The sequence below is a fragment of the Rhipicephalus microplus genome, chromosome X (genome assembly GCF_043290135.1).
Source record: "Rhipicephalus microplus isolate Deutch F79 chromosome X, USDA_Rmic, whole genome shotgun sequence".
NCBI lineage: Eukaryota > Metazoa > Arthropoda > Arachnida > Ixodida > Ixodidae > Rhipicephalus > Rhipicephalus microplus.
This window is the reverse complement of record NC_134710.1, coordinates 96,552,712-96,573,162: the sequence shown is the minus strand read 5'-3', so window position 1 is coordinate 96,573,162 and position 20,451 is coordinate 96,552,712. Positions and strand designations below refer to the sequence as shown.

The 20,451-nt window shown below is 45.2% G+C and overlaps 1 protein-coding gene across 1 annotated transcript in view; it reads left to right on the top strand.

Moving 5' to 3' along the window:
- Rrp42 (exosome complex component Rrp42) overlaps nucleotides 1-16,016 on the top strand; it is a 33,814-nt gene extending 17,798 nt beyond the window's left edge. The window contains exons 7-8 of the mRNA XM_037427429.2: nucleotides 3,019-3,174; nucleotides 15,843-16,016. Coding sequence (XP_037283326.1) covers nucleotides 3,019-3,174; nucleotides 15,843-15,941 — 255 coding nt within the window. The 3' untranslated portion in view covers nucleotides 15,942-16,016. The remainder of the gene's footprint in view (nucleotides 1-3,018; nucleotides 3,175-15,842) is intronic.
- Nucleotides 16,017-20,451: the final 4,435 nt, after the last annotated feature.

Here is a 20,451-nt window from a genome sequence, read left to right as displayed (position 1 = left end):
ATTTGGAACATTACCAGCAGCGCCATCTTGGGCATTATTGCGGTGGGCACAGTGCCTCATAGAATGAATCCCCAGTCTTGCGGCCAACTAAATCAGCTGGTAACATATTCCATTCGACAATGGCTTGTGGAAAAAAAGAATGCCTAATCAGATCCGTTCTGGGGTTGTATGGCCGTGCTTTAAATTTGTGGTCATAATGCACTGGTTTTAAATATTCTGAAGGATCAATGCCTGTTTTCTTGTTATAGATTGTATAAATTTGTTTCAATCTTAGATTATGTCTTCGATCTTTTAAGTATTGCCAATTAAGTTCTCTTTTCATACATTGGAAGCTTTTAGTTCGGTCATATTTTCCCATAACAAATCTTGTTGCTGTCTACTGAATGCACTCTAGTGCATGAATATGTACTTTGTGAAATGGATCCCCCACAGGACAGGCGTATTCCAGTATAGGTGTGACATAGGCGTAATATGCGGCCTGTTTAACCTCCTTGGTTACATGTTTAAGATTTATTCGTAAAAAGCCTGGGGCTTTTCCAGCTCTGCTGAGAACACTGGCAATGTGTTCAGACCATCCCCCATCCTCAGAAAACGTGACACCCAAGTACTTGTATTTGTGTTCTTTCCTAATAACTTAATTGTTTAAGATGTACTGATTTTTGTTTAAGATGTACTGATGTTTGAGATGTACAACCTATTGACCCTTTTAGTGAAAATGACGTGAACGCATGAAGGTATGCAATGTATAAAGTGTGTGGCTTACACGACACTAATATGATATGTAATGATTATTGCTCTTGATAAAGATTATTTTTCTCGTATAGTTCTTAATATTATTCAGTTTTCTAGTTGGGCATATTTTTTGCTTGCAGCAGTTGAACTGCTTAAATCTTGTTTAGATATAGTCCAAGTTGTGCCTGTTTGTTTCCTAAGTTAGGAGAATGTAGAATATAAACGGTGTATTCTCACAATATGTGTTACTGGATGAATGTCAAACAAACAGAGCAGTTGAAACTGCATCATTCTCCTTGCATGGGCAAAATGTTTGCGTGTGTTCAAAAAGCCACTGAGACCGCCTCGCTGTTTACCAATGGCAGCTGCAAGGGAATGTGAATTTGCCAAATAAGCATGTTTCTGTCTAGCACTATATGAGCAGCCATCATAGGTGCCCACCAGAACTAGTTAGGCTCACAACTGTAGCACTAAGTATTGTACTTATTAATTTATTAATTTAATTTGATGATTATGTCATTGTTAAGGGGCCGTGAATTTAAGTCGACACATGTTGCCCAAATAGTTGCACAATGTGACAGTCTGCTGTTGCAGCTTTTAAGTCGCATGACCTAAATGCTTCTTTGCAGACTAGTTGGTTGATACAAGAGAAGACAGGAAAGAGTGCAGGAACGTCACTCTTTCTTGTCTGCCCTCTTTTTTTTTTCTTCTGGCACAGCAAGTTGAGTTTCATGTGACTGCAGTAGTGCATATGCTAAAATGCCTGCCCAGCGAAACTGTATCTGTGACTTCTTGCATGCACTGCACGTATTTGGAACAGCACTTTGCTTCCTTCATAGAAGAATGCATTCTTGAGAGCCTTCCACACACAAAATGCTCAGAATTTTTACTGCAGTGCAGTTGAAAGAAGATGTACAGTGAAACCTCATTAATTCTAGCTTGGTTATTTTGAAATCCCACTTTATTTGAAAGATTTCCGCGGTCCCGTAATTTGCGATGTAAGATTGAGTGGGTAACTTGAAGCGGCGGCCGTCACCAGTCCGATTAATTCGAAAACCTTGGGTGCAATGTGCCAGTTCCAGATCCTGACTTCGCTGCGAATCCGCGAAACAACGGCTATTCATAGCCACAAGACAATGAAACGTATCGATACTAATGAGTGGCAGCTGAAGCACCCAAGCCTCGCTACCTCCAATGGAAAAAAAAAAGAAGAAAGGAAAAACAGTGTCGTAGTCAACCAAAACGTCCGCCTGCGGAAAACTAGCTGTGCTTCACTGCATACAGCAGTGACACGCGGGCAGCTTATCGCATGTTTCTCGCAACGTCAGCGGGTCATGGTTTGCCCATTCTTTTTGGGACTGTAAAGTAATTCTTAAAGGACAGTTTAGCGGAAATCGCGATTATGCGAACCTCCGATTGCCGGTTGCTCCAGCAATTCGCATCTTTGCACTGCTGGCGGAGTTCTTGCCAGCAACCCCTACTTCAAAAAGTAAGTTGGAAAGTTTCAAAGATCATTTTTTCCAGCCAAATTACATCGTGAGCTTCGTCACACTGGCCATTATTAAATTCATCATTATAATAGAAAGAATGTGCAAATGGTCACATTATGACGTGCTAACGAAGCGAGGAGCAGGCGACAAGCTGCCCACATCTTATTACTGTGTTGCAGTGAAGATGTCTTGATTTCTGCAGACGCACGTTTAAGTCGATCACGACCGTTTTTTTTTTCTTCCCGGTGACAACAGCGAGGCTCACCGTTCCTCCATGTTCGTGGCAAAATAAAGACCAGGTATTGCTGGAAAACATGACCTTTGGAGCCGCAAGCTTGCTGGCACAGCAAATGACGAGCACTGATTACTTTGAATAGTTCTAAGTTCTTTGCATCCCACTTCCTGTATGTTCTGTTAATTCGAAAACACACTTAATTCGAAGCCATCTCGCGGCCCCAGTCACTTCGAATTAACGAGGTTTTACTGTATCATGATATCTTGGATTTCCTTAACTATGGTTCAAATTTTGCAATACACAAAACTACTGGTTGTTGCATGGAGAATGCTCTTGAGCAGAGAAATTTCCTGCGATGCCACCCGAGCATTGCACCACACTTTTGGGTATTGCCACGAAAAGTCTTCGTTAGGTTCTCATTTTTACTGCAGGACCTCATAATAATAGATGTTTGTTATAGTTTTAAAATTACCTGAAATAATTTGTTCTGTTTACAGGATAGTCATATTTTGCAATGGCAGTGTTGATTTCTTATGATGTCGTTATTCTGTAATGTTGCAGATTGGTCAACAGTTTGTGTTAGATGCAACACAAGAAGAAGAGGCCTGCGCAGTGGGCTCATTAACAATGGCTGTCACAGCAACTGGGAAAATAGCAAGCCTCATCAAAGGTAGTACTGGGAGCCTTCATCCTGAAAACATTATGGACATCATTGAGGTAGGAATTGACCAGGGGGTTCTTATCTTCCATTTGTGGATGTCTTGTGTTAGGAAATATACTTGTCCAGTCATGGTATACCTGTGTGTTACACCTGTAAAATCAAAACAAGACTGGATGGTGGCTTGAAGTGATGAGATGTTGTTAGACAGGGAATGTCACTGGAGCCAATGTTTCAACTAGTGGACTTGTCTGTGTATTATGTCTCCAGCCACACTGCGTCATCTGCTCATCATCCTCATAGGGTCTGTGCACACGCATTGGGCAAATAAAAGCAAGCAGACGGCAATGCCAAAAAAAAGTCCACATGGTGGCACCTGTGGATGTGGTTTTCTCCCTCCTCGTTATCATGTTGTCGTTGTGCTCTGTATGGCCGTAATTTGAAACCTATGCTTTTCCTTCCTTTATTTTTGCACCTTGAACCTTCAAGATCAATGTATTTATTGGCATTTTGCTGTTTCCTAGATCTACTCTCATATTCTTGGAGAAAAGGCTTATCATGTGGGGCTAAACTAACGCAGCTGATCACAATAATGAAAACAAAGTGTACCTGATATTTTGTCCCCAACGTATCTATTTATTGCGGTCAGGACAGTGGGCAAGTAGTAAGTGCGACTTAGATCAAAGAGGGCGGTCGTGTCTGCAGGAATGCTACCATGTTGGCTTGTAACCAGAGCTACTTCCAGTTGCTGATACAACAATTAAAGGCATACACCATAAATGTGAAGTATAATAGACTATCAATCATCACTGTGAGGTAGTACGTGCCAAAAAAATCACTGCCATGTTCACCAAATGAATGACGTTAGAGGAGCTTGCTTGGAGGTGCTGATGTTTTTTGGCGAGACTATTTCTGTAGGAAGGCTTGTTAACGAGCCGGCGCATGATGTGTAAATCAAAGGCAGCATTGTCGGGGACGTTCCGTGGCCGCCACTGCACAGTGTTGGCCACGTAGATCGGCACGTTGACCACCTGCCCCTTTATGCCATACTAACCACTGCCGTGAGTCAAATGCCTAATGCTCATAAAAGGCAGACGTGGAGCTTTCAGGCGTTTTTCAGCGGGGTTGAGATCAGGCAGGTGAGAAGGCATGGGAGGATATCTGTACCCGTGCGTAACTCTCATCCTACAAACTTGTCACATGCTGCCATGCCTACAAACAGACAAAAACGAAGTGGACGTAGTCCCGAGAATCCTCTTTGCCCTGCCGGCCTGCCTGACGTTTTTTTTTTCCTCTCCTCTTGGCTTCGAGATCGCGGGCATTCGCGCGCGATCTGACACCCTCCTTCTTTCCTTTCTTTCACATTTATTTCTCTCCCCCTCTACCCATCTCCTGTGTGGCGTTATTGAGGTGACCTCCTCAGAGAGAGATATAGTTATGACGCCACACTTTTCACTTCTGTTTCTTGCAAAGCCACTTTGAAGAGGCGAACGTGTGGGTCATTGATAACCTGCGCCTTGGGTGGCGGCGCGCCATGTAGTGAGCATTGTTCGAATCACTGGAGTGGCGACCGCAGAAGTGCACACACTGGCAACACTGATGTACATGCTGGCAGCCCACATAGGGTAAGCCATGAGCAATAGAAGCTTGCCGACAAAGCTCCTACAACGCAAATTTCTCAGCCTTGTCAATTTTTAGGCAATTAAATATCAAACTGTTATTAGCTACACAAGCATGTGGTTTTCTTACACCCTACTGCCACCAACTTGCGTAATACGGCCATGGCTGGTTCACTGGTTGAAGGCCACTTCAGATCACATGATCAAACATGGCTGCGCCGGTGCGAAGCTGTGGGAAATTGTGTATAAGGACTTTGTTCTCTCTCATCCATAGTATATAAGGGGGCTTTGTACTGAGTCATGAATCATATGGGGGTTCAGGAAAATCGTGCCGTTGAATTTTGCTAAGGTGTACGTCACATATGAACAGCGAATGGATGCGAGAATTTCATGGCAAGATCCCGGCTGCGGCGACTGCATTTCCGATGGAGGCGGAAATATTGTAGGTCCGTGTGCTCAGGTTTGGTGGCACGTCAAAGAACCCCAGGTGGTCGCAATTTTCGGAGCCCTCCACTACGGCGTCTCTCATAATCATATGGTGGTTTTGGGACGTTAAACCCCACATATCAATCAATTTCATGGCAAGAATGGTTAAAAATTCCAGAGAAGAATCTCTAAGTCTGACTGGTTGTCTTTGGGGACCTACTATATCAAATATATTCAAAGGCTCTCTTTGAAATGTTTATACCCATAGGCTGGAGTACATTAACCTTGTAAAATATGACACTCTAGATTTTTTGAAGTTTGACCGACATATACAAAGTTTCAGTTCATTGAAGTTCATGGAGTTCATAGCAGAAACATGTACTTTAGTAAAACTTCCATTCTCAGTTTATTGATTTTTCTCATCACCTGTAAAATCAATGGCACATATCCTAATACCGTAGTTGCACGCGTAATGAACACACTCGCATAATAAATGCACTTTCACCTTCATTCTGCAAAATCAGGATTTTTTTTTTCTCCCCCGTAATAAATGCAACCCCTACATTCGTTCCTGCAGTCCCGCTAACCGCCACATGGCGCCTCCTTGCCTTTTGGATCCCTTACATTTTTTTATTTGGTCGACCCACCTTGGCTCGCTCCCTCCTCCATCCCCTCTTTCGCCAGCTGCCATATTGTTCTTTGCATCTGCGTGCAGCACATCCCCTGTCTTTTTTGTTTATTATCTGTGCGCCAAAGCAGAGGTCACGAATGGTGGGAGTGTAGAGACATCGCATCTGATGAGCACACAGCAAGCGAAGGTCACAAAACTGGCTGCGCCAACTGACGGTCGCTTTCTGCAAACGCCCACCCACATGCTCGGGATTTTCGAGCGACGTCGACAGGGTTTGTTGTCGCCATGGCTGTGGCAAAGGGCCATCCGTTGCTATCACGCCGCAGGTTTCTGGAAAACCAGAAAAAATGGTTTGTCACCCAGGAAAGATCGTGGCGATTTCCGCAATATGGTCGCACCCCGATTCTCGTTACAGTTGCAATTTGCTTTCATGATTGTTGTTCGCGCATACTTAAAACAAGTGAGACATAGGCTACCTTTTATGCAGTAGCTTATGTGAACAGCGAGACGGGAACCGTATTTTGTCGTGAATCTTGTTGTCGACAGTTTGTTTTGGCGCTTTGGTGGTAGCTCGCAATATTGTCACGTAGTCGTGACGTGGCCGAAGGGAGTCGACTACAGATCAAAGATGAAACAGTTTATTCGAGCCGAACTGGTGGCCAACAAATGAAAAGTAAGATTACAGCGAGGCAATGGCTCTGATAGCGACGGGCAGAGCGGCGGCCTTCATTCTACTGACAAGCGGCGAAGCGCGTCGGCATTTATGCACTTGCCATCGGATGTTCTCGCGTTATCGCTAGCGGGGACGTACGTTCCAGAATAATCTGCATAGTTCAGGGAGTGGGCATCATCTTATCGAAATGATCTACTACAGTCCTGAAGCTTCTCGAAGACTACAGGCGCGGTTTGCGGTGAGAATTAAGTGTGTATCGGGGTGATAACGAACCTTGAGAAAAGGAACGTGGCATTGCCCTCCTCTGAAAAAGGGATCGTCCCGTTCATTTAACAGGAGATGAAAGTACAACAATAATGCAAGAAAGTACAAGCAATAAATTACAATACAGCAATAATAAACAAAACACACTGTTTCAGTTCGTTAACGCGCATGAAACGGCTTGAGGCACGCGGCATGGATGACTTCAGGTCGCGATCAGCGTTGCTGAGAGTTCGTGATGCCGTCGGGGACAACCTCGTAATCGAATGGGCCGAGACGTCGAACCACCCTGTACGGTCCGAAGTACCGTTGCAGAAGCTTTTCACTGAGTCCACGTTGGCGTATCGGCGTCCACACCCAGACACGTTCACCGGGCTGGTATTCCGCGAAGCATCCATGAAAATTGTAACGGCGGCTGTCGGTCATCTGTTGGTTCTTGATACGTAGGCGGGCGAGTTGTCGGGCTTCTTCAGCGCAATGAAGGTACTCACTCACATCGAGGTTTTCTTCGTCGGTGACGTTGGGTAACATGGCATCGAGCGTCGTTGCCGGGCTCCTTCCGTAGACCAATTTGTATGGAGACATCTGCGTCGTCTCCTGCACCGCCGTGTTGTATGCGAAGGTCACGTTTGGAAGAATGGCGTCCCACGTCTTGTGTTCGACATCGATGTACATTGCCAGCATGTCGGCGATCGTCTTGTTAAGCCACTCGGTGAGGCGGTTGGTCTGTGGGTGGTACGCTGTCTTCCGGCGGTGGTTTGTCTGGCTGTATGCCAAGATCGCTTGAGTTAAGTCGGCAGTAAATGCCGTTCCTTTGTTGGTGATAAGGACCTCCGGGGCACCGTGATGTAGGACGATATTTTTGACGAAGAACTTAGCTACCTCGGATCCGCTGCCTTTGGGAAGGGCTTTTGTCTCGGGGTAGCGGGTAAGGTAGTCTGTAGCTACCACGATCCACTTGTTTCCGAAAGCCGACGTCAGGAACGGCCCCAGTAGGTCCATACCAATCTGCTGGAATGGTCGGCGAGGTGGTTTAATTGGCTGCAGAAGTCTCGCTGGCCTTGTCGGCGGTGTCTTGCATCGCTGACAGTCCCGACATGTCCTCACATAACAAGTAACGCCGGTGGTAAGACGTGGCCAGTAGTACTTTTCTTGTATCCTCGCGAGCATGCGAGAAACACCGAGGTGCCCTGCCGTCGGATCGTCATGCAAGGCCTGCAGGAGTTCTGGTCGCAAAGCTGAAGGCACTACAAGGAGGTACTTAGCTTGAAGTGGTGAAAAGTTTTTCTTTTGGAGAAGACCGTTTCGCAAGAAGAACGACGCAAGTGTAAACTTGAATACCTTCAGAACGGCAGCGGTCCTGCCTTCGAGGTATTCTATTAGTGCCCTAAGTTCCGGGGCGGCCCGCTGTTGTTCAGAAGTCGTCAGCAGTTATTGTTCCCAAGAAGTAGTCGTCATCCGGGTCGTCAGACGGTGGTGGGTCGACAGGCGCACGAGAGAGGCATTCAACGTCAGAGTGTTTCCTGCCGGACTTGTAAACGACGGTAATGTCATATTCTTGAAGTCCCAGGCTCCGTCGTGCAAGGCGACCTGAAGGGTCCTTCAAAGTAGCTAGCCAACACAAGGCGTGGTGATCGCTCACAACTTTGAAGGGCCTGCCGTAGAGGTAGGGGCGAAATTTCGACGTAGCCTAGATGATGGTGAGTCACTCCTTTTCTGTTGTGGAATAATTGGCTTCTGCTTTGGATAGCGATCGGCTGGCGTAACTAATAACCCTTTCCAGTCCGTCAGCCCTCTGCACAAGAACGCTGCCGAGACCTACCCTGCTTGCGTCAGTGTGTATTTCTGTCTCGGCGAATTCGTCGAAATGTGCAAGTAATGGAGATGTCTGGAGGCGTTGTTTTAGTTCCTGAAAAGCATCTTTCTGTGGCGTTTTCCACTTGAACTCCACGTCAGCCCTGGTGAGGTTAGTGAGTGGATCGGCGATGCGGGTGAAATTTTTCACGCACCGCCTGTAATAGACGCTCAGGCCCAGAAATCGGTGCACTGCATTCTTTTCAGTGGGTGGGGAGAAGTCGGCGATGGTGGCTGTTTTGCGCGGATAGGGTCGGACTCCAGACTTGCTAATCACGGGTACCAGGAATAAGATCACCTTGTACGCAAATCTGCAGTTTTCTGGCTTCAGGGTGAGTCCGGACGTCTTGATGGCTCTAAGTACAGCTTTAAGGCGCCGAAGATGCTCGTCGAAACTCAAGGAAAACACGACGATGTCGTCCAAGTACAAAAAGCAAGTCTGCCACTTCAATTCTGCTAGTACTGTATCCATGACGTGTTGAAAAGTGGCAGGCGCCGAGCAAAGACCGAAGGGCATCACCTTAAACTCGAAGAGGCCGTCTTCTGTTATAAACGTCGTCTTCCCTCGGTCTCTTTCATCGACTTCGATTTGCCAATAGCCAGTCTTGAGGCCCATCGCTGAAAAGTATTTCGCGTTATGGAGTCGATCCAGTGCGCCGTCTATTTGTGGGAGAGGATACACGTTCTCTTTTGAGATTTTGTTCAGGCGGCGATAATCGATGCAGAAACGTAGGGTTCTATCCTTTTTTCTCACTAACGCCACGGAGGACGCCCACGGACTCTTGGATGGCTGGATGATGTCATCCCGTAGCATTTCATCAACTTGTCTCTTTACGGCCTTGCGTTCTCGCATGGAAACCCTATACGGACTCTAACGGAGTGGTCTGGCATTTTCCTCTGTTATGATGCGATGCTTCGCGATTGAGGTCTGCGGAATTTTCGACGACGATGAAAAGCAATCTTCGTATTGCAGGAGCAGGGTCTTGAGCTATTCTTGCTAATGGTTCGGAAGGCTGGGATTGACGTCGAAAGCTGAGAGAGGGGCTTGGTTGCTCTGAGCAGATTCCGCAGAATCGGCGAGGGCAGAATCGGCGAGGGCGAAAGCACTGGTGGCTTCCACAATTTCTTCTATGTATGCGACCATCGTTCCTTTGTTCACGGGTTTGTACTCATTGATGAAACTCGTGAGCATAACCGTTGCTTTGCCTCCCCACAGCTCGGCAATTCTTCTTGCGGCACAAATATTGCAGGTGACCAACAGATGCTGACTGCCTTCAATGACGCCTTCCAAGTCCGGTGATTTCGGAGTGCCGACTGAAATAATGACGCTGGAGCGAGGCGGAATGGTGACTTGTTCTTCCAGCACATTCAAGGCGTGATTTCCTGATGCAGTGCGCGGCAGCAGTGCTTCTTCTGTGGATAACGTTATCGACTTTGTTCTGAGGTTGATGACTGCACCATGAAGGTATAAGAAGTCCATGCCAAGGATGACATCTCTCGAGAAACGCTGTAGGACTACGAAGTCTGTGGAATAAATACGGCCGTTAATGGTGACTCTTGCTGTGCAGATTCCTGCCAGCGTTACTAGATGACCTCCGGCTATCCGGATTTCGGGGCCTTCCCAAGCTGTCCTGACTTTCTTCAACTTCGGGGTGAACGACCCACTGATGACGAAATAGTCGACTCCAATATCGACGAGAGCGGTAATATTGTGGCCGTCGATAAGACCGTTGAGGTTGCTAGTTCGCCGTCTCGTGTTGCAGTTAGCTTGTGGCGTCCGGTCACGGCTGCGTCGGCTTGTTCCGCTGCTTCCATGTTGCGTTGTCAGGTCACCTTCGGTAAGTGAGGTTTCGTTGTGAGGACTTTGCCTGGTTGGCGTCGTGTTTGGAAAGCTCCGTTGCGGCGGTGTCATCGAAGGAAGATCTTTGGTAGTTCGTCGCACAGCAGCCGCACCTCCATCGGTTGCTGCCTTTAATTTCCCACATACGGGCAAGGCAACCGGCCCTGGCTTGGGCCAGTGTACTGATGACGGTGCGGTGACCTGTAGCGGCCGGGTGAAGGTGAATGGGAAGATCCTAGGGGCGTCCTCTGCATTTTGGTGAGATAGTCGGCGATGTCATGTCTTTCACCCCACTGTGGAAGTAGTGCATCGATGGCAAAACCACGTAGCCCCATCTGGCGGTACTGGCAGCGGCGGTAGGTGTGGCCAGCTTCCCCGCAGTGGTAGAAGAGAGGCCGGTGGTCGGGGGCGCGCCGCACGTCAGTTTTTCTTAGAGCATTGCGCTGGCCGGCGGGTGGACGATATGGCGGTGGCGGCGGTGGTGTCTGGCGGCGAAAATGCGGCGGCACGGCCTCTTGACGTGGAGTATTGCGTCAGGCAGCAGCAGCGTAGCTCATGTCATGCGGCAGTGCTTTGGAAACTCCAAGCGACTGCCAAACTTCTTAGCGGACAATGTCCGCAATTGAGTCCACTTGGGGCTGTAATGAAGGCAGCAGCTTCCGTAGCTCCTCTCACACGATCTGTCAGATCGTTTCACGTATTTCGTCGGAGCCGAGAGCGTGAAAAGCTGCGCTGCTTTGCATCAATCGGCAATCGTACTGCCGGGTACGTATTTCCAGAGTCTTCTCTATTGTTGTAGACTCCGACACACTCTTGAACTGATTTGGGTGGGTTCCGCACCAGCCCAGCCAAAAGGTCTTGCTTTACCCCTCGCATAAACAAACGGACCTTCTTATTCTCGGTCATGTCAGGGTCGGTGAGCCGAAACAAACGAATCATCTCTTCTGCGAAGATTGTGACACTTTCGTTCGGAAGCTGTGCTCGTCTTTCCAGCACAGCAGCGGCCCTTTCTTTTTAGGGCGACGCTCGTGAACGTTTTAAGAATGCGCCGCGGAACAGATCCCAGGTTTGAAGCGACGACTCGTGGTTCTCGAACCAGGTTCTCGCTGCGTCTTCCAGGTAAAAGTAGACGCGGCTCAGCTTTTCTTATGAGTCCCACTGGTTCAAGGCGGCCAATCGGTCACACGTCTCGAGCCAGGTCTCCGTTTCTTCACATGATGATACGTGGAAGGTCAGTGGCTCACTCGGCTGCTGCATTACAATTGCGGCGGGCGTTGGCGCAGGGACGGTCATAGTGGTCGCTGTAGTGACGCTGACCTTGGACTTGCAAAAGTTATCGAGTAGAACCCCGTACTCTGGCTGTAGTCCTCGCTGCCTGCGGCTAGCTCGCTAATCGAGGTTGGCGTTCTCTTCACGGTGTGGCCGTGGCTCACGGCTGGAGGGGGGCGTTCGGCGCATGGGCCGGGAAGCACCTCCACCAGATGTCACGGAGTCGTGACGTGGCCAAAGGGAGTCGACTACAGATCGAAGATGAAACAGTTTATTCGGGCCGAACTTGTGGCCAAGAAATGAAAAGTAAGATTACAGCGAGGCAATGGCACTGATAGCGGCGGGCAGAGCGGCGGCCGTCAATCTACTGACAAGCGGCGAAGCACGTCGGCATTTATACACTTGCCATCGAATGTTCTAGCGTTATTGCTAGCGGTGACGTACGTTCCAGAATAATCTGTATAGTTTGCGGAGTGGGCGTGATCTTATCGAAATGATGTACCACAGTCCTGAAGGTTCTGGAAGACTGCAGGCGCAGTTTCCGCTGAGAATTAAGTAGTGTAGAAGACTGCAGGTGCAGTTTACGCTGAGAATTACGTAGTGTAATGGGACGATAACAAACTTTGAGAAAAGGAATGTGGCAATATCAACGGTGTTGTTGCGGTCGTCATGAGAGGTTGCCACGAAGTTGTAGAGTGCGTCGTAGTGCTGTAGCGCATGCTTCTGAGCGTCCCTCGAGATCACCCCAGATACCACTGTTGCGGTTAAACGATTGCTGCGAGATGCTTTTATGGAGTTTGCGGACGGCGCAGGGACAGCTTGCAGAAGATAGCGCCTTCAAACACAGAAGATAAATGAAGTGCAACTGTATCCCTTCACTATAAGGGCAACAAAGAAGCTGTTTTCAAACAGCGTACACGTATGTCAATTGCAAAAGGCTAAGTGACCTAACTTTTTTTTGCATTACCGCGTTTTTTGTTTATCTCGAAACAGTTTTCATAAAATTTGCCCTGCAGAATAAACGCACCCCCAATTTTGCTTTGATTTTTTGAGGAAAAAAGTGCGTTCATTACGCGAGTAAAGACGGTACTTCAATGACTTTTGCTGATGCGTGGATAAACTATGTAAATGAATTTGTTAGCCCTGCACAAACAAGCCTAATTAGTTTTCACAGCTAATAATGACACATTTAGCCCTGCTGAATATCAATTATTCTCTTTTAGTGCACATCAGTGTATTATTTTTTTGTTTTTGCTGTTTTTAATGCTACGGATATGACTTGGACACAGTTAGTGAACTCCACTTTGCTGTGACAAAATTAATGTTACATGACCAAAAAGTGTGTTGCTGATGAAAATTTTTTTTCATTATATTTGTCTGATATGATATATTTGGCCTATGGATACATATGATGCGTTATTCAGTTGGGCCTGTATGACAGACATCTTGCTGCCATGTTGCATCTTGGCCACATAAATTGTACACAAAGACAATTACTTTTTATGTATATATATTGGAGCTGTGCGAATAGCGAAATTTTGGGTTTGGAGCTAATTCAAGTATTGAAGTGTGAGTGCAAACACTAAATCGAATATTTTTCGACATTTCTCAAATATTTCTAGAATACTTTTTGATTATAGTTGAATCCCTTTATAAGAGGCAAGCTCCGAACTGCAATTCTTGTCTTTTATATGTGTCTCTTATAAGCAGGGTACCTCGTATCCATTTTCTTATCAATCCGTATTTTATTGTAGGCACACTGGTGTGTCTTATATATAACCCTTTCGTTTCCTATATCAGTGTCTCTTATAAAGGGGTTTGGCTGTACTTTGAAGTGGCATTACAGAAAAAAAGTAAAAGAGGATTTCTAAGCATATTCTTATGAGATAGCAATATGATAGTGTTTCTTTTCGCTAGGTCGATGAAGCACTGACTGGGTGGTGTTTCGTGGTTGTCTTATCAAGAATTAGGCAATGCAGAGGCTGATTGGTATTTATGTTTATGATTGGGTGCAACTAAAGTGTTGCCCTCAACACTTTATGCGTGAAAGGCAAAAATGCTATTTCCTCAGCCTCTCCTTCTCTTTCAACTTTTGCAGAGGCCCAACTGATGTGTTGGACTAATGTGCACTCCCTTCTAATCCGAAGTTCCAAATCTGCCTTGTCGATGTCAATATACATATATGAACTTCTGAAATTTCGGACAGCTAAAATTTTTGGCATCTGCTTGTTCTGACTTCCTGCCCAAATTTCAGGCCAAAAACAGCATCAATGGAGCCCCCACCTCTGCCACATTTATCATCTCTATGTTTAACCATCGTTTGCTTGAGTCAATACATTTGTAATCGTAGCGGATCCTGAAAGGCAGCTTTGTGTCAATACGAATGTGATGAGGTGAAGCATATTTAAAATCTGAAGGGGCCATTTTCCATCAGACATCGACTGTATTTCTGTGCGAATCGAATCGAATGGCAAACTCTATTTGAAATTTCGAATATCTGCAGACTCCTAATATATATTCTGTGCTGGGAATGTTGAGGTGTCGCCCCGCCGCGGTGGTCTAGTGGCTAAGATACTCGGCTGCTGACCCGCAGGTCGCGGGATCGAATCCCGGCTGCGGGGGCTGCATTTCCGATGGAGGCAGAAATGTTCCAGGCCCGTGTACTCAGATTTGGTTGCACGTCAAAGAAGCCCAGGTGGCCGAAATTTCCGGAGCCCTCCACTACGGCGTCTCTCATAATCATATGGTAGTTTTGGGACGTTAAACCCCACATATCTATCTAATGTTGAGGTGTCCCATACCAACTGGCAAAAAGTTTCTGTGACTGCATTGAATGCCGAGGAATATTATGATGAGCAGCTTAAGTGAGCCTAATATGTCATGGTAGTAGTTGTATTCATCCCATATCAACAAACCTTTATTCGTGAACTACATAAATATGGGAAAGACTGCAGTATGTGAGGTCATTGTACATGTCGATAATGTGATGCGGGGTTTAACATCCCAAATCATTGTACATGTCACTTGCTGTGGTGTTTAAGTCACTTAAACTGATGTTTTCAGAATATGCTTTGAGAATTTCTGATATTGGCCACAACCACCGAGTAAGCTTAGAATAACAGAGAGCTGAGCTACTTGGTACATATTCATTCTCAAAAGACTGGGCGTGAAAACACGGACTCGTGAAAAAATTCAGGACACCACGAATGTCTAGAATAAACACGGAGTAAGACAGGATCGCCGACTCTGCTCATTCGTAAGGGACACGTTGTGCGACGCCGGATCTTGCTTTACGGCATATTAGCCAGATGGCACTACGAAAGGAGTAAGCAACTAAGGAGAGATTCCTTTATCAAGCGGAGTCTTGGGTGGAAGTTTTCTCAGTCATTATAGCAGCGACGCATGGGCACGCTTTACCATATTCCTGCACATGCTTGTCTTCCCATCTTGTCATCTGCTCCCTGATTACAACTCTCCGAGGACGTCACTGCCAGCCTCTGTCAATCAGTGCAAGTGTTGGAATGATTTCCATGCACCTGAACAGAGGGCGCTACACAATGTGATCACCACATAGTGGGAAAAATAAGGACATTCTGCCATAAAGGGCAGAGAAGTGGGCTATGAATTTGAGTTTTTTTTACTGTATTAAGATAGATTTAATCGAAATCGACAATTAAGCCATCACACCAACTTAAAAAAAATGAAAAAAGTTTTTTCTTTATTTTTTTTTTTTTTTTTTAGCTTGGTGACAGACTTGTCACTGCCTTGTTATAACATCCATCCATAGCATCCATCCAACCAGCGCAAGAAGAGGAGAGAGCATGTGCCAAAGCTTCAAGACGAGTGCAGGGGAAGAGCAAAGGATTGATCTAGACCGTCATGACTGTGATGCATGGTTTGTCCTGAGCGCATGCTTTAGTTTGTGGTGGTGTCAGTGCTCATTTCTTATTTTACTCTGTGGCCACAACTGTTGACCAGCTGTGTGATCCTGTTGCTGGGAGATTCACACACAGTAAGAAAATTTGTAAAAGGTGTTAGGAGGTGATTGCAACTAATTTGTTTCATTTTGCTTGCACGTTTTGCTTCACAGTGTAGAAATGCAATGGCTGCAGCTGCTCTTCTTGTCGTAATTGTGCTTTATTTTTTTCATGCAGGTTGGAAGAGATGTTGGAATAGCTCTCAACACTGCAGTGTCTCAACAGTTGAAGCTTGAAAGCAGTTCTAAAAGGGAAAAAAAGGGTTTTCTTTCATAGCACGCTGCTGCTATATGTCAAATGTCATTGCTGTATATCAGTTAGTGTGTTGCAAATAAACAAAGAAAATGTTTCGCCGCTGTGGCTGTCAATTTTTCAGCGCTGAAAACTGTCTTTCTAGTAAGAAAGATTTTTAGCATGTTCATATATGTGCGTATTAATAGGATACCTGTATTCTGGGAATGTAAACAGCAGCAGAAGCACTGTTGGCAACATCTTGTGACACTTCTTAAAATCTACAGTGCATAATATATCTTTCTGTTGCATTGTTCTCATGAAAGGAAATTAGGGTGACAGCATGTGAGAGTGATGTGGCTGCCAACGCGATGATGCTGCCACCGGCAGCTAAACAGAGTATAGAAGTTCATTGCAATAACTATGCAAATTGTCCTTTGCTTAAATTCTGCTCTGCAAAATCCAGCTTAACTAATCGTGAGCTGGTGTTCTCGAATGATCACTTTCATAGATACTATTGTTTCTCGGTACAGGACTCGTCAAAAGTAGTATATGGCGATAATGTTTCTGGCACTGTGAAAGATTGCAGCCCAGCCCAGTGGGAAACACACTTTAGGCCTCGTACACTGAGGCAACAAGGGGTCTAGTAGTACAAAATCTCACTGTAATGATAGCATTTTTAAAGTAATTTCCTGTAAATATTACCCCTGTTTATTGCTCCAGTTACATGGTATTCTGTGCAATGTCATATATATAATGGGTCACTTGTTATCAAGTGTATCCCTTCCTTCCAAATTTCGACCATCTTCGATCACGCTGAACAAAATTGTGCTGGTGTATGTGAATCTGAGAAGTCGTTAATGAGGTGTTATGTTTCGCAAAAAAAAAAAATGATTTGTCTAGAGGGCACTTCAAGCATTGGGTACCCAAGTGAAGTTGGCTAATATGGAAAGTAGCTGCTTGCACAATACTACAGCAGGAGCCTGCAGCTTGTAATGCAGCTAATTCTAATAATTGTACTGTTAAACTTGCTACTGGAAAGAATATGGAAAGCCTGACTTTTTCAAGCATTCATTGTATAGTCGCTGATAACAGCATTTCATGGACAGTGACCAAAGTTGACATGGGGCAGCAAATAGGTCAAAAGCCATTCATATAAGAACATTTCTTAGACATAATTGTCATTAACAATCTACGATATACTGGTAAGTGATGCCACTGAAAGATGCTTGTCCCGGTATTAAATGGGAGACAAAATAAAAGCAAGATGTCATCATAATGCATAGAAAGATGTGCAAATAAACTTGCTTACTCAAGTGCATGGACAAACTAAACCACATTTATTGTATCCAGTCTCAAAATGCCTCAAGGTGTTAAAGCAAAATTATAAATAAATCGTGACGTACCCGTATATCTACCCTCATTATTCAATCATATGAATGATAGAATTGCTAACATTCATGTGTTGCTTTGATGCTATGATTCAATTAAGTGAAACGGTCTCATTTGAATCTAGAATTACATGATATAAGTTATGAGATGCAGGTTTTCTGAACAGGAACATGGATTGAGTGCCTCAGATAGGTTAGCCGATGTTTTGATAGGTGGACCTATCTTTGTCGAAGCCACATCGTCATTCTTGGCGTTTGGTTCGGAAAAACTTTATTAATAAAAGTACGGATGTGTGTGCCCTATCACACGGTGGGTTGCTCCCACGATGGAAGACCTACCGTTACATTGTGGGCCCTCTGGACAGTCCAAAGTGTGACTGCATGTCCGTGTTCTAAAAAGTTTAGACATTGACATTGCATCACATGACTTCATCGTTGATTCTCATCATGTGCCAAAAAAAAAAAAATAACTGGGGAAGAAATCGGTGCGGTCATTTTATGCCTGTAAGGACCATAGTAGGAGAACCGGGTTTAAATCCCCCTTCCCCCCCAAAAAATAAAGAAAGAAAGGCAAAGAGAGTCTGAGGTCTAGAGCATAAAAAATGTGAAGAAATTGGACAAAAAACCCCAGGCCTGCATGAAATGCACAGCATAGTCACAGCGAAAGCTAGTAGAGCGGCCTTTCATAGCCTTTTCAAAACACTCATTGGGTAACTACTGCAAGCACACTTGCTTGATACCCACTAGAGCATTAATAATATTTTTTGGGTAGTAGGCCGGCATTCGCTATACTATTTTTCATCATCTTCTGAGAAGCGTGGTATCCGCTAAACACTTGCAAGGAACTTTGTGCCAATCGTTCATGCAGTGGCTGACGACGATGAGGAATTATGGCTGAAGTGGGTATGCGCCACAGTTAATAGGGGAACAAGAACAAGCTTTTGTAATAGGTTCCAGCATTGGATGGCCCACTCGTTACGCTATTTGCATTGTGCAACGACTCGTTCTTTCGCTGTTTCAAAACACTTTATACGTCTTATTGACGCGATTGCTTTCCCGACATCAAGCCTGCCTAAGGCAAGTTTGCCAACAAGTCACAAGCGTTGATGTAGCTCAGTGGTAGAATACTGGGTTCGCACCCAGCAGACCCAGGTTTGAGTCCCATGGTGTCATTGGTGCTAGTTTTCTTTTTCTAATTTTGCGTGATGTGGTTACAGACACCGGCAGCGGCGGACAACTGTGCATGATTCAAGTTGTGATCTCATAACAGCTTTCACTGTAAAAGAAAAATACTTCATAGGATGAGAAAATAATGGAAATGGCTCTTGGCAGCAAGAGGGAGCACTGCACTAGGAACTTGAAAGCGTGTGGTACCAAGTGATACTACTATGGACCACTTGAAATTTCACTTCAAATTTGCATCTGTAAGGACATTTCTAAGGCTTTGGCTTGGGTATTCGCTAAACACTTGCAAAGAATTTTGTGCCAATTGTTCATGCAGTGGCTGACGACGATGAGGAATCATAGCTGAAGTGGGTATGCGCCACAGTTAAAAGGGGAACAAAAACAAGCTTTTGTAATGGGTTCGAGCATTGGACGGCCCACTTGTTACGCTATTTGCATTGTGTGACGACTGGTTGTTCTTTCGCTGTTTCAAAACACTTTATACGTCATATTGATGTGATTGCTTTCTTGACATCAAGCCTGCCTAAGGCAAGTTTGCCAACAAGTCACAAGCATCAGTGTAGCTCAGTGGTAGAATACTGGGTTGGCACCCAGCAGACCCGGGTTTGAGTCCCACGATGCCATTGGGGCTAGTTTTCTCTTTCTAATTTTGCACGATGTGGTTATGAACACCAGCAGCCGTGGACAACTGCGCGTGACCCAAATTGTGATTTCATAACAGCTTTCACTGTAAAAGAAAAATACTTCAGAGGATGAGAAAATAGTGGAAATGGCTTTTGGCAGCAAGTGGGAACACTGCACTGGCAACTTGAAAGGATGTGGTACCAAGTGATACTACTATGGACCACTTAAAATTTCACTGCAAATTTGCATTTGTAAGGACGGTATTTGTAAAGACGGTATGGACGAGGCTTTGGCTTGGGAAAACTAATGTCATACCTCGATCAGCTTGAAAGCTGGTGACTTAAAGTCTTAAAGCAGGGAAATACTTCAACATGTGAAAGCCGCCATGAGATCTGTAAGGTAGAATGACAAATGCAGTCAGGACTTTAAAGGCAATGAGGCAGTAGGCAAATCTCGACTTTAGGTAAGTATAGTCAATGATGGTGCCCCAGTTTGTGAATGAGTACAAACGGGCTGGTGGTGTAGAAGGGAGGAAATTGCTTTGAAAATTTTCTGATAGAAATTCTCATTGGAAAATTGTACAAACATGTAGAAGCACCAAAATGTAGGAGATAAGTGGGGTAAATCAGAAGAGTTGGTTCAAAAAGATAGGAAGAAAAATAAATAAGTGAGCTAATAAGGGCTGTATATTATAAATGGGATGAGAGTCTGAAATATTTGGGGGTTGAACATATTGTCCAGGGCCACAGCCAGAAGTTGGCTTCAGAGGGTGGGTCCAACCCCTCCTTGTATATCTTTGTGCACATGTTTGTATATGTGTGTACGTATATACATACAAATTGTAATCGTTTTGAAAGGGGGAAAGTGGGTTGAAGCCAACAACCTATCTTCAAGCTACCCAAATGGGGTTTTTGTCTCTTAATAATGTCAGAATTGAGCCACAGCTTTTAGAGATTCTATATTGCCAAGTGTCAGGTTTATTCTCGGAGGATGCAGGGATTTAAATTTGTCTATGCGGTGTGACTCCCATGCATTTTCTCTCGTGTGGTGAACGTAAATTCCCAATACATCAAGCTCTCCCCTGGTTAAAGTTATGGTCCTGCTGAGTGGTTTCTGGCTACTCCTTTCGGTAAATAGTACTTTGTATCTGCATAGTTTTGAGCCTTCCATGAAGTGGTTGCACAGCCTCTCCAATGTATTGTAACATTCCACGAGAACTAGGCACAGACCCAAAGCACAATCTGTTTATTCTTCTTCTTTGTCTTCCCCCTATCCCCACCAAATCTGTCCTTCGTCGTATCCACCCACTACACTCTGCCAGGCTTTATTTCAGCCCTCTGCTCCAAATAAGGGAT